The sequence below is a fragment of the Apostichopus japonicus genome, chromosome 15, assembly GCF_037975245.1.
Source record: "Apostichopus japonicus isolate 1M-3 chromosome 15, ASM3797524v1, whole genome shotgun sequence".
Taxonomy (NCBI): Eukaryota; Metazoa; Echinodermata; class Holothuroidea; order Aspidochirotida; family Stichopodidae; genus Apostichopus; species Apostichopus japonicus.
Window position 1 is genome coordinate 28,214,268 of NC_092575.1, and position 14,457 is coordinate 28,228,724.

The following is a 14,457-nucleotide window of genomic DNA, read 5'->3' on the forward strand; positions in this document are numbered from 1 at the left end:
CATGTAGGTAACTGGAAGTCTCATTCTTCATCATTAGTGCTTTCCATGTGAATTTAAGGCCATGAAATCTGGGTTGCTTAATTTGTGAGCCGTGAATGAACTTAATTTTGTGGTATTAACCAATCACAGCTCTGTCTACAAACAGGAAACTAAAGATAGTCAGGGCCTATTTCAAATTGTGAGGAAATTCCCAGGGCAGTAGGCTTATATAAAATCCAGGGACATTTCCAGGATACTTTTAATCAGTAGACAGTCCCTGGATTTCATGTAACATCCCCAGGAGTCTCTCTTCCTCAAACACCAAGCTAGGCGAAGGCACCCCCTTCATCATTTCTGCAGCTCAGCTTTGGTGAACATGGATGTTTCAGAACCATTTGAAAGAACAGGACCAAACCTTAGTTATCAATTTGCAAACCAGAAATACCAAATCCACAGAAGACTTCCGCCCTCAACAGCACCGAAACAGGTATGAAAATGTCAAGAGAAATTCTAGTTCCTGGTCAGGGTTTGAAAAATTAAATAAATTTATGCCAAAAAAAAAGAAAACAAAAAGAGAGAGTTGAAGGGCATTGACTTCTGTTTAACACATCTTTATCTTTATTTTTATTTCTATAGATTCAAGTATTTTCAACTTACTGGAAGAACAGGTTACCTGCAGCAAGATAACTACGAAGATGAACAGAGCATTGCCAGAAAGATAATTTTATCGATGAGAAAGCTAGCAGATATTCCTATTTATGTAAATTTTTATGGTTCCTTAGATTGCCAGATAGAACTACCCTGCCATTCAATCAGGTTATTTTGCCATTTATGTTTTTAAAAATTAGTCATTTTGTAATTTTCTTTTATGTTTTTCATTTCCTAACTGTACATGATTACCAAATTTTGTCTAAACCATGAGCGTTGCCATGGTGATGATAATAGGCTAAGCTATGATAAGATGTTTACTTTTGTCTTTCAAAGTTTATATAAGAGACAGCAAATTTAAAAGCAGTTGGTTGTGTTTCCATGGTAATATCTCGTGGCAAGCAGATAGACTGAAACACACACAGTTGTTCATTTCGTGCATAAAAATGGATGTTTAAAACTCTGCAAATATCTGTTATTTTTCAGAACAGATCTCAAAATTTAATCCTAGGCTTGCAGCAGTGTAAATGTAGATGTTTCTAGCCTAGCCTTTATTGCATGAATGCAGAAGTTGTGATTGTCACTAACTGAAGGCTGTGAAGCAGATTGCCACCATTTTTTGATGAGAAGACATGGTTTTCAGCATTTGTATGAAAATAGGCACTACTTACTTTATTGAATTCAAAGTGGTGACACTTTGAAATAAATTTAAAAATTTAAAAAAATTTGCTGGTGTAGAAGTTAACACTAGTTGTTTGACATCTGCTAACCTATCTAATCATCAAACATCAGTTATGAAGGAGGTACTTAAAAACACAGAAACAGCAGCAGGAGATGTAAATGCCAAAAATGGAAATAAAACAGATTTATTGCCAGTAATCTATCATGGTACTCTTGGGAAAGCAGTTTGTTAAGGATGGTTTATCTTGATGGGAAAGATTCCAAGCTTGGTGAGACTGATATTAATAGAAAATCAACTTTGCTTTAACCAGGTCGGTGACATGCTGGTGACTTTGCAAACTGCGTCTTTTTGACAGAGATATGGAAACCATGCAATGAACACTATCAAATTGACAAGGCAATGCATAAACTTGCTGACAGTTGAAATCGTGGTTGTTTTAGAAAGTCTAACAAATTTGGGTGATTAATTAATTTAGAAGTGACTTAAGAAGTTTGTCTCAATCTTTCATTACTGAGAGACTGACTAGAACAAACGCCAAGCCAAAGTTACTAACCTTGGTTTGGTGTTTCCTGATTGTCTTTATAGTCATTTCAGTTTTTCTGGTACATCAAGGTTTTCAAATTCATAATAGATTATAAACAGTTACAATTTATATCAATTATGTTTAGCCAATGCTGCAACAATTTGCCAAGCCTAATTTGCATACACAATTCTGGGCTAAAGTTGTACTGTCATCAGATGATGAACATGCTGAAATGGCTCTACTATTTATTATATTCGGATATGATTCCAGTGATAACTTTTCCCACCTTGTGCATTCCAATTTAAAATAATGTTTAATTTTAGTTTCTTTCTAGTATTTTGTAAGGAACAACCAGATTTAATTATGGTGGTGCACTGAGGCTCATCTATGGCACCTTGAAGCTACCATACCACCTCATTTTGTTGGAATGATAGAAAATGTACACTTCTTTGCAGGTTTTTTCTTCTTTCATTTTTTGACAACATAGAAATAACCATGGTGACTAATTGATATTCTTTATATCGAACATTTAGTTGATAGTTTATTTCTTCTTATATCTTAATATGGACAAGTGATAATAAAGTAAAAGTAAAACTTAACTTAGAGAATCAAGTCATAAGGGACCTTCAGAATCTAAAGGGAATATAAAATCACTTAATTAACCCTTTGTGGTTGACAGGGAAGACTCCAGGGAGGGGCCATATTCAGGGGAGGGGATACGGGTGGTTGGGCAACAGGCTTTCTTTTTAATGTTTTGGTGTTAAATATTAGCTACACACTTTTGCAAACTAAGTATACAAATGAAAAAGGGGGGAAAATATGAAAAAATTAAGCACCCTTCTACGGGCATGCTTATAACTAGTACCAATATTTTCTGTTGTACTGCTATATCGGTGGAAATTTGGGAATTTATCGATACATGTGTACCCTGGGCCTCCTGTTCTAAGTTACCTAGTTCTGCAAACATTGGGGTATTTATCAATACATGTCTAGCCTGGGCCTTCTCTTATGAGTTACCTGGATCTGCAAACATTGGTTGATACTGTATTGAGTTTGATCGTGTGATTGAGATGGAAGGGATAAGAAAAATGATCTGAGTTACACAAAACTTGAGAAAGCTTTCATTATATTTTGCAATTCTATGAATTAGTTGATTATTCTATGATTACATTTAAAATGGTATTAACCTAATCTCATGATGAAATTCCTGAAACAAATCTGGTGTCCACATTTATTGACTAATCAGGAATTTTAAGTACCCAGTTTTATTGACTTTTGTTGTAATACTTGTTAGACTAATACACATGGTTAATAGCCTGTTGAGTTGTAACTGCAGTCAGATAGTTTGAGTAGAGTTGGAATTTATATCATAAGGTGCTACAGTGTATTATTATTCACAATATTTGTGTTATTAATTAATGTCTACATATGTATACCATTATTCTCCCAATATTTTTCTCCTTTCAAATCAGTATGCAATTTTTTCTTAAATATTTATGAAAAGCACTTAGCAATAAGCTAAATTATGTAAATATTCTACTCTGACTAATTCTTGTTTAGGTGTCAATTGTCGGTGAAGATTCTATAGATACATATAACTATCTTCTATAATAAATAATATATAAGGATGAAACAACTTAGGCCAGCTTGTTATAACTTTAACCATTATGATTAACTTTTGAATCCAGAAATAGCTAATTTATAAGGTCTGAAGTCAAAAATAGGTAAACGTGTTTTTTCTTTCATCTTAGCAGAGAGAGAGAGACCAATGCTGTTGATAACAACAGTGTTACTAGTACTATTAATACTAGTAGTAATAATAAAGCTAGTAGGGATACTAGTGCTCTTTGCAAATACTAGTACCACTAGTAATAACAGTGCTGTTGATAACAACCGTGCTACTATTACTATTAATACCAGTAGTATTAACAGTGCTGTTAATAATAACAGTGCTACTAGTACTATTAATACTAGTAGTAATAATAAAGCTAGTAGGGATACTAGTGCTCTTTGCAAATACTAGTACCACTAGTAATAACAGTGCTGTTGATAACAACCGTGCTACTATTACTATTAATACCAGTAGTAATAACAGTGCTGTTAATGATAACAGTGTTACTAGTACTATTAATACCAGTAGTAATAACAGTGCTGTTAATGATAACAGTGCGACTTGTACTATTAATACTAGTAGTAATAATAAAGCTAGTAGGGATACTAGTGCTCTTCGCAAATACTAGTACCACTAGTAATAACAGTGCTGTTGATAACAACAGTGCTACTATTACTATTAATACCAGTAGTAATAACAGTGCTGTTGATAACAACAGTGTTACTAGTACTATTAATACCAGTAGTATTAACAGTGCTGTTAATAATAACAGTGCTACTAGTACTATTAATACTAGTATTGCAGTATTCCTCCCAAAACAATATAGTATTATACAAACTGGCCTAAGCTGTCTTACTCTCAACAAAAGAAGTGTAAATATTGAGTCGATTATTTGCAATTATCTATTAATTCTTGTTACTATTCATGTGTAACTTGTTTACCAAGACTTCTGTATCATCTAAAAACATTAAACATTTGGTTGTCATGGTAACAGATGACCAGACAGTTTTATATAAGGCAGTGTGAGACAATGTGAACCTGCCATGTGAACGGTGTGCATTTATGGTGTAGATTTAAACTATGGTGTAGATTCAAGCTGTGTATTATGCACACGTAATAATTCACTATTATGATTATTATTATTAATTAAATCAGAGTTGAAACAATGAAGTTATTTTGTCTCTCTTAACAAAAGAAGAGTAGAAAGGTCCTGTCCCTAAAGAACTCTTCAAATATCAGTTGAGTACCTCTAGCTTAGCCCTTTATCAATTTTAGGCAAAGTTGGGAATGACAGCAAGTTTGATGAACCAGTGGTCTAGTACTGATATCAATGACGAATTCTCTGTCACTTGTAATGGCATGCTGTTATCATCCACTCTTGCTATTAGTACTTTAAAATTCAGGGACAAAAATGTCAAAATACAATTGAGTAAATCCTTACAAGTTATAAAAATATGATTGTAAGGAGACTTCATTTAATCTGAGATTCAGGTATTTTTCAGTAATTTCATTTTAATTTAATTTTTTTGGTTTAGAAATGTGAAGATGTGACAGGATTTTTTCTACCATCAAACCTGTTTCTATACCTAATGGAGGTTTAACAAGACTATAATTGAGTTTCCAGCAAAGTATCGCCTAGCTATGTATCCCACAATGCATTGTTCATAGTTGACTGGAGAAAAAGTTATGATAATCTGTATATTAGAGGAAGATGATGAACGGAAATACAAGACATTTGAGACTTGAAATATTAAGAATTTATTATCGGTGCAAAAAGACCAGCAACTTATTCTCAAAGCAGCTTGTTGTGTTACTTTGTTTAACCTATGATGTTATATAATACAAAATTCCTACCTACTCTGCGATTCATTTGTCTACATCGCAACGTTTCATTTCAAAATAATGAAGAGAAGGTTTGATCATATTAACACTTTACTTTTGTGTGTGATTTATTCTAATATGTTGAGCATCTTGGCGATGAAATATGTATAACGAAATAAACGATTGTTGATAACTTCCTAATTAACTTTCCAGTTTACATTTTGTGAAACTCCAAAATAATGTCTCAATTTGAAATTACAATCTTCCTCTTAGTAAAATATTGTAGCTTTGGTTACAAGAACAACACTTCTACCTAAGTTTGCACTATTTGTTTTGGTAAGTTAGTTAGCTTTCCCAATACACAATCTCTGTTAGGGTATTGAGACTTAGGTTTAATACAGGCGAGTTAGCTGTTAATGCCTGATAGATTGTCTGATTTATATAAATAAATACTAATGATAATAAAATACTAATGGAAACAACACATTATATTTTACTGTATGAAGTTACTAAACCAAGATGTCAATGTCAATAGTCAAATTTGTAAAAAAATTCTCAACACCCATTCCTAGAGCCCACCTGGTATGATTGTAGTCAATATCCATAGTTTGTTGAGACTTTCAAATATTTTTTGTTATGTATAAATATATATATATATATATATATATATATATATATATCCATAGTGCAGGGTTCTGGAAATTTGATTTTTTTCAGTTGATCTCTGAACCTCTTTACGTAAGTTGATGTATTTCACCCTCACCTCTCCCCCCCCGCCCCCTTCCCAAACAAAAACTACCTCTCAAATGCTCCCATTCATTCTCTCTCTATCTGCAACAAGACTAGTGACTATTAATATATATGTTTATATGTTAATCTCTTACAAGTTAAACGTGGGGTTTGTTTCTAGATAAACAAATTTACAAGTTTTATTTTACCCCCTTAACTCTTACCCACTTATAATATTGACCCACCCTGTGGCTGATTGATATTACATTATTGGTGATGTCTTTAATTATACTTAATTCCTTAATGCAGGTTTATGTAAGTATTTGATAAGACTTTAATTAAATCTTGCTCCTTATGTATGCACTATGATTGATTCCAATGGAAACCTTTATATGTACTTGATGTCTGAGTCACATTGTGCATATAGAAGTATGTGCAAATGTAATGGATTGAAAACAAATCGTCAACAAGTGATTAATACACATAATGAATTGCTTTTATTGGTGTCTTTCCAACTCAATACTGTTCGCTACACCTGCCCCTCACCCTCCTGTCCTTCCCTCCACAAACCTCAACCCATCTTCTCTGATTACATGGACCCTCTCTAACCCACCTAGAAACATTCATACATTTGATTATTTACTGCACATATCACTCCCTCGGTTTTCTTAACCCCCCCTTCCCCCACCCCATTCCACTTTCGAACGTTCACATTAAGTGTACATAATGTTCTAATAGAAACTGCATCAAAATATGTTCTGCGTATAGTCAGTTTGTTGGGCATTGATAAATGCTTACTGAACGTTTCAAAATAAGTTGCAACGAAAGACCATAGCGATGTCTCGATTGTTGAATTCCCCCTCTACGCTACCCTACAACACCTTATCCCCCACCCATTTTTACCCTCCATAATGAATTGGCCGATAGCTGGGTATGAAGACTAAATCTTGCTTTACTTCTCAATGTATGTATTGGTCGCTAGCCTGAGTAGTGAGTTGATACCTAAACGTCCAAGTTCCAGCAGGTCTGGGAACGTATGGCTAATCCTTGGTAAATTAACAGAACTAGAATAACTTGAAGACCACGTATACTAATGTTAGGTTCAAATAATATATGAAGAGGCATAGTCGCGATAGGCCAATAAGCTACTAGTATAAAGAATGACACTACTACTAATAGTAAATAGTAAATAATAGAAATATGTTATGCGTGATGAACGGCGTTATAAACACATCTTAAGTTAATTAACTCCTTGACCTCATTCCTTCTTCGTCTTTCTTTGTTAGTAGATATCTTTTACTAGTAACGAGATTAATCTGGTTGCTATACTATTTGTGATTTGTTTAGCTGATTCTGGTATATCTGCTTAATTGGCTAATTCGCTTAAAATTGTGTTATCCCTCCCAACCACTGTTTGTGGAATGTAATTATACGTGTAACCGTAAACATTATTATAAGTGAATTACATCTGAAGATGAGGAACACACGGCAAAACAGATGGGTGTGCACGTGAATAGTTCTACTGCTTTTAGTCACGTTGCAAAGCAACGAGAGCTATATATGGTAAAGGGTTGCCGAAGGAGCGAAGTTCTTTAACTAGTCCGCTCCCCTCCTCTCCTCATTCCTTCTCGCAAAAAGTCAAATGAAGCTAATATTGAAATACTGAATAGTGATTTAATGACCTAATGTATTAATTATTGTTCTTATCATCTAACAACTTCCACGATATGCCAGGTACCCTCATACATCAATGTTAATCCCCCTCACCACCCCTCCCCCTTCCAACCCCCCTCTCTCTCAGGCCCAGTTGTCTTGAGCTTGATCTGTATTTTTTCTTCAAAAGTTGATAGGAAGACAGATGTATATGACACATGACCCCCCCCCCCCACCGTGTCTGACCGTACGTGGTACATATATAGAAGCAACGACACCTGTAGTATCCTGTAGCTGTCCAAGCTATGACAAGAGTATAAAGCTGACATTAATGAGAGAGGTCATGCAGTCAATCCTCATTAGACAGTAAAGTACTGAGTGAGATTATCTTTCAACTGGAAATGGTCCATCGTTATCTCGATTTTCACCGTGCCAAAACTAACCGAACGCTTCAATCTTCTTCTGTCTCTAAACGCGCTTCCGCCCCCAACACAGCATTAATGAAATGAGTATATTGGTTCGTGTTGCATACATTATGTAGGCCTACAATGGAACCGCCATAAACATGGTATTCCACACAAACAGCCCACCTCCCCAATCAACAATAGATCAAAATGATTGGCTATGTTAGTCTTAAGGCTATCAACCCTCCTGATCTTTCGTCCTTCCCATTGTGCTTCTGTTTGTAATTAGTTTCAATATTTTATCAGGTTGTTACAGTTTACAATCTCTTTAGTCTTGAAATTATCTCAAGTTAAATCCCGCCGTATCGTTCGTTCTATCTAAGTTATACAAGTAGCCTACAACATCACATTTCCTCCTAGTCTTACTTATATAGTCATAAATGTACGTATATGTGGGAAAGACACTGATTTGACGGATTTTTTTTTAACTACAGATGGAGAAACACGTGAATACGCCACGGTTGCTTCAAAATCACATTTCAACCAGCAGGGAATCACCAGAGCACTTAGCAGTTCCAAAGAGTTTAGGCTTGAGAAATAATCGGAACTAGAGCACAGAGATTAGTACATGACCCCTCCCTTCACCCCCAAATAAGTGACCGCCCCCCCCCCCCTCATCCACCGAACTTTCCCCTCCCATTACATTGGTATGTACCCAAATGTGCATGACGTCCTCCCGATCATCTTGGATATATCACTGTGTGGTTTGTCTTTTCCACCGACCTTTCCCCTCCCCATTAAATTTTGTTTTATTTATTTCCAAGGGCCCTGCTTCCATCTGAGTCACATTTTGCTTGTGTTTTGTCAAGTTGTTTCAGTCTTCTGTACAGATGCATTGTTATTATGAACGTCCAAAACTAAGAAATCACGATATGTCACAACAAACAATACGGCTGAAACTTACTTGAATATAAGCCAAATTGTTCTTTGGATCACTCTTTTATTCTCTCCAATTATAGCTGGACGAACAACTATAGTAACAATCTAATTGGATTTAGGCCAAGATTGTGTTTTATTCTCACAAAGGCTCTCAGTTCCTTTAGAAACCCTTTCACAATACAAATCGACAAAAAAATTCAATTGCATTGCAAGTTGCAACAATACTTTGAATTCCGAATTTCTTCTCTCTCTTTGTTACGAATTGAGTTATTTAGCTGGGTCGATTCGCAATATCGATGACATAGGTCCCTAGCAACGGGATACCCTACTGTGTTTATTTGAGTATACACATGCGTAGCCTAAGCTGTCCAATTAGTGGGTAGCATACTAAAGTAAGTTGTTGCTTACTAAGACAAATTGTAAAGTTGATTCAAGGAGGACTTATCACACCATTCGATCCCCGTTAACCAAACACTAGTTCACTATTTAATCGCTTTACGGGATAATACGAGTTAAAAGTGGAATTTGGACTTTCGGAAATGTCCTTATTGTAAGAAAGACACATATAAAGTTCAAAAAATTCCATGGATGTCAACAAATTGGAAAATCATCGTTAAATTATACAAGTTTTCATTGTGTCGCCGTGACTTGTTATATTCATTTTGGACGGCGGTTTTCACGTTTTCAGTTAACTGTTTTTTGTTGTATCGCAGTAACGGCTTGGACATCACAGAGGTAAGACATCACAAATATGTTATATAGGCCTATGTGATATTTTATGCGAGTTTTGTCATCACTTTATCTGAAAATAAAGAGCACATTGGAATGTCATTTAACCTTGGTAGCGCAAGAGGAGAGTTATCATAATTATGATATATATGAATAGTTACCATAGCAACTTTTACTCCATATTGTGTGGTCAATGTACTAATTCAGATAAATAAAGGTACTGCGGGGTAGATTGAAACAACCACATGCAGTGAGGTCGTGATTCTGGCTTATAGCTTACATACCAAAAACAATCGCGCCCACCGAAGAAAAAACATCTCAAGGGGTGAACGCAATATGTTTTTCTATAAATAAAAAAGCATTTGGAAATTGTTGGGAGTTGGAATTCTGGTTGTCTTAAGGTCTACAGTTGTTTAGCTTTTGCGCTTTTAGGTTGTTACTTTGTTAATCGTCATACATCTAGCATTTCAACCAGACAATGCCCTTCATATCAACACCATATATTACGGCGAATCTCTTTGAAAGATTTCACAACTTTAATCCACTGCCTATCATATTGTCTGAATTTTGTAAACTGGTCGAAAATAGTTAGTTATCAGAATTTTACTGCGTACAGGTTGAATTTAATTCTGCTATAGGGAAATACAGATTGGCATTCTTTAGAGAAATAGTACGTTGGATTTAAGATAGCAGACCAACCGGCGCTTCAAAGTGGATTTACTGATGGGATTTTAATGCGGTCTATTTTTACGGCTTGTTTGCTACACGTATTTGTTAATTGTTAAGAAGGATTTCCAACAATAGTTGAAAATCTCTGTGTTTATGCTGTTGATCTTATGTACCAACACTTATCATTTAACAGATTGTTGAGAGGTTAACTCTGTGTTTAATCTACGACCACCGCCAAGGAGGCCTTAAAGAGCCATCGACCAATCAGTGTTCGAGTTTGCTGTAGTCTGCCTGAATTTACAACGTATGTTATGGAACTCTGCAAATCATCATGAAAATTCTTTCTCGTGGAACAGTTTGAGACTTTTCTTGAAGGATATTACTTTCTGCCTAAATACAAGGTACATTAAATATAACATAAGTTTCCGCACGCAAACGTTTTTATAAGGATGCAATTAAACTTCATAATTTAGCAAAGACTATTACTTGAGTTAAGTTATCTCAAGAAAGCAAGATGCGCATTGCTGTGTCTCATAACAAGACACGTGAGAACTTCGAGGTAGAGTCTTCAGATTCCATCGGCTCCGTGAAGGAGAGAGTTCTGGACGCGTTCCAAATTGATACCAGGAATGGAGGAGGGGACCGAAAGTACGTGGTCCTATCTTACCAAGGAGCTGATCTAGATGATGAATGGATCCTCGGGGACATTGGTATTCAAGCAGGGATAACACTTAGATGTGGATTCCGTGAGGAAGTAACGCCTAAGTTATACGCTTACTGCGCCTACAACGACGAAACTGTGGAGATATTAGAGGAAATCGACTTGAGCAAGCATACTGTTGCCAATTTACGCACAATGATTACCAGGCGAACTGGACTACCTGTTACAACATTTCGTGTGATTACGAAAGACAAAAGGGAAATGTTTGACGATAACCTTCTTGACAAATATGATATCGAATTGCAAGATACTGTCCGCGTAGAAACGTGGGACGGTTGGAATGAATTTTTAAAGGCCGCCATGATTGGTCAAACGGCTCAGGTTATGTACCATATGAGTCAAGAGGATAGCATTAACAAATTTCAAGCGAGAGTTGCTCTATTCATAGCGGCTCATCACGGTCACATGGACTTGGCTAGCTCTATATTAAGGTTAGGGGTGAGATCAGACGAAGCGGTGGGTGACCATCCCATTAGAGAATGGTGTCAAAGTTCACACGTTGATGCTTACAGGACTCCCGTACACGAAGGAGCTGAACACGGCCAGCTTAGCATTTTGAGAATATTCGTATTCAATAATATTTGTTGTGTCACGTGTAAAGATGGTAACGGTTTAACCGGTCTCAATGTCGCATTAAGAAAACAGCAGAGGGAAGTGGCACTCTATCTCTTGACCAAACAGTGGTCAAACGTCCAGTTTAGCGCCCTCAGTTTGCCATTGACTATTTACTCACAAATCCGTAAGTGGTGCGACAAGGCGAAAGAGAAAGTCTTGTTGATTTATGGACCCTCAAGATCGACTATAAAAGAGAAAAAAGTGACACGCAAAAATGGGGCAAGAGCTGGCCAAACTGTTCACGTGGACGGTTATACCGATAGCATGATGAACTCTAACCCTAAATCGCGTTTAGTTGATCACCGTTGTCGGAGTTTTAGTTCCCCTGACTTTAGGTTGCCGCGAATAACTGGCGCTAGAACACCGGCACTTGTTATTAAATATCGAGACCGCTATTACGCACAGTTTGAAGACGAAGACGAGAAGTGCTCAGAATTGGAAGTTGGTATTCCTGAAATTAGACCACGTAGTAGAAGTCTTTTCCAAAGTAGTGCCTTACCGCAAATATCAACTCGTCGGACAACGTTAGCGGTTTCCAATCAAAATATCGCCAATCGCGATATGAACAATTTATTTTCCGATTGCGGTGAATCGGTTTCTAATATCAAAACTCATAAAACCTCCTACATTCAAACTGCTGGAACAGGACGGAATATGTTTCGCGATAGCGATGTCCAATATATCGGAAAGAAAACCGCGATGCCAATCACTAAATCGGCAGAATCTGTCATGAAAGCTGAAAAAGACCGATTTCGAAGGAACCGAGTAGCTAGCATGGAGAGCGCAATATCTTTACCAGCCAGCAGTATTGATAATTCTCCAAGCAGACCGTTTTTCTATGCCAATACAGTAGCTGACAATGTTCCACGTAGAACGATACATGCATATGAGAAACTCAGCGGCCAAACCACGTGGGAAAGAGCTATAGACTCCTTAACAGTCGCTTCTGCTTTTAAAGACAAACCCTGGTTACATCAAGTCCAGTTAGCAATGGACTTTAGTAAAAACAATGTCAGGAAAATGACCACCAAAACTGGTCGTAAACAATTAAATAAAAGAAAGTCAAAAGCATTATCGGTAGAGTCATAACAATTGCGACGTTCGTTAGTGTTCGTATCACGAGAAATTAGGTAATAATAATAATTATAGATGCTTGATAACGTTTCTGGTGTATTATCAAACACGTATTGTGTACATGTCTAGGCCACGAATGTCTCTTCGTCTGTACTTAGCAACTCCATAATCCATGCGTGACGAATAATAATAATAATAGAAGACTCATTTTTATGGGCTAACCAGCATGTCGCCAAAGTTAGATGTGACTTTATGCTAAAAAAGGGATATATATATATAACCACTTTGTAAAAGGTATATAGGTGCGACACAAAGTACGTTTGCTACAACAGCAAGAACTAAACTAACAAATATATAATTATTCACCATAATGAAGTAATATTAAGACGGTAAAATATTGAGCAAAGTAAAATTAAGGTATTTGAAGGTATTTGAAGAAGAAAATATAATTAGAAGATGAAGACAAGTATCACTGAAAATTTTAGGACGCATCATAAAAACAAAAAGAAGTTGCCTATAGTTACAAGTTGCCTTTAGTTACAAGTTGCCTTTAGTTACAAGTTGCCTATATAGTGACAATAAAGAATAGGAAAATATGGTGAGACGGGTGCATGAGTTCGAAGTCAGTGGCGTCCAAACGATTTCCAAGTGGAGGGGGGGGGGGCGCATCTCAAATTTCCCCGACTGATTTATTTAGGGGCATGAACCTTAATGCACGGGCTAAAGGCGGATCCAATTTCCGGCAAAGTTTTAAAATACCCCCCCCCCCCGAAAGTTCAGACGTCAAATTGTGCATTCTGTATATTAAGACTATAACTTAGGTCTATAAATAAATCTAAACGCAAGGTTGTGCTAGTAAATATACTTTTGATTTGAAAATCCCCGAACTGAACGATTTCTCCCATGCACCGGTCTGAATCATTGAATATTCATGTGGCGTTGGTATTTCTCCCGATATGTTAGCATGCCACAAGTTGCTCAATGTTTTTAAATCATTCACAGAGATTGATCAGATGATTGTGAGATATATTGAAGTGCAATTTTGATATAGTGACTGTATAGTTGTATAGCTTGTTGAAGTATGTGTATCAATGATCGTTACGTAACATTCTAGCGTAGTTGGGGGCAATGTTGATGACCTTCAATTAACGTCACATTTAATGCTCTAATCAAAGTGTAGACACATTCATGTATAATTAATATATTAAGAGGTGATGATTAGATGGTTAATGTGCAAGATATTGTGAACGTATTGATTGATATTTTATTGCCTATATATATATATATATATATATATATATATATATATATATATATATATATTGACCTTTAATTGATTTATTCAATTTAGGCTTTTGATCTTTCAATTTAAAAGAGAGATATTTGAGTTGTATAGCCTGCAAGTTATGCTACCTCTTATACTTTATTAATTAATTAATATATCTTGTATATTTTTTTGATTATATTTGTTATCTTGCCGATGATATTGTCATGTTAAGATCGGGGTAAATTATCAAGGTTGCTTACAGATTTTTAGATCAAAATCTGGTAAAGATGAAGTTAGATTATAAATCAATACATATAGATGGTTAATAGTAAATGTATTACTTTGACGTTATATCCATAGTATTTCAGACATGAAAAACTATGAGATGTTAA

At 35.9% G+C, this 14,457-nt stretch overlaps 2 protein-coding genes across 3 annotated transcripts in view; both read left to right on the top strand.

Moving 5' to 3' along the window:
- LOC139980856 (protein rogdi homolog) overlaps positions 1 to 6,481 on the top strand; it is a 44,592-nt gene extending 38,111 nt beyond the window's left edge. For both annotated transcript variants that reach the window (XM_071992837.1, XM_071992838.1), the window contains one exon: positions 616 to 6,481. In XM_071992837.1, coding sequence (XP_071848938.1) covers positions 616 to 666 — 51 coding nt within the window. In that variant the 3' untranslated portion in view covers positions 667 to 6,481. The remainder of the gene's footprint in view (positions 1 to 615) is intronic.
- Positions 6,482 to 9,315: 2,834 nt separating this feature from the next.
- Positions 9,316 to 13,225, top strand: LOC139981485 (protein ANKUB1-like). Its single transcript, XM_071993899.1, has 2 exons — positions 9,316 to 9,725; positions 10,582 to 13,225. Exon 2 carries the CDS (start codon positions 10,903 to 10,905, stop codon positions 12,811 to 12,813), a length of 1,911 nt encoding a protein of 636 aa, XP_071850000.1. The 5' UTR covers positions 9,316 to 9,725; positions 10,582 to 10,902; the 3' UTR covers positions 12,814 to 13,225.
- Positions 13,226 to 14,457: the final 1,232 nt, after the last annotated feature.

Excerpts from the sequence above, each read along its gene's own strand:
- LOC139981485 (XM_071993899.1), top strand. The coding sequence starts at position 10,903 with ATGCGCATTGCTGTGTCTCATAACAAGACACGTGAGAACTTCGAGGTA.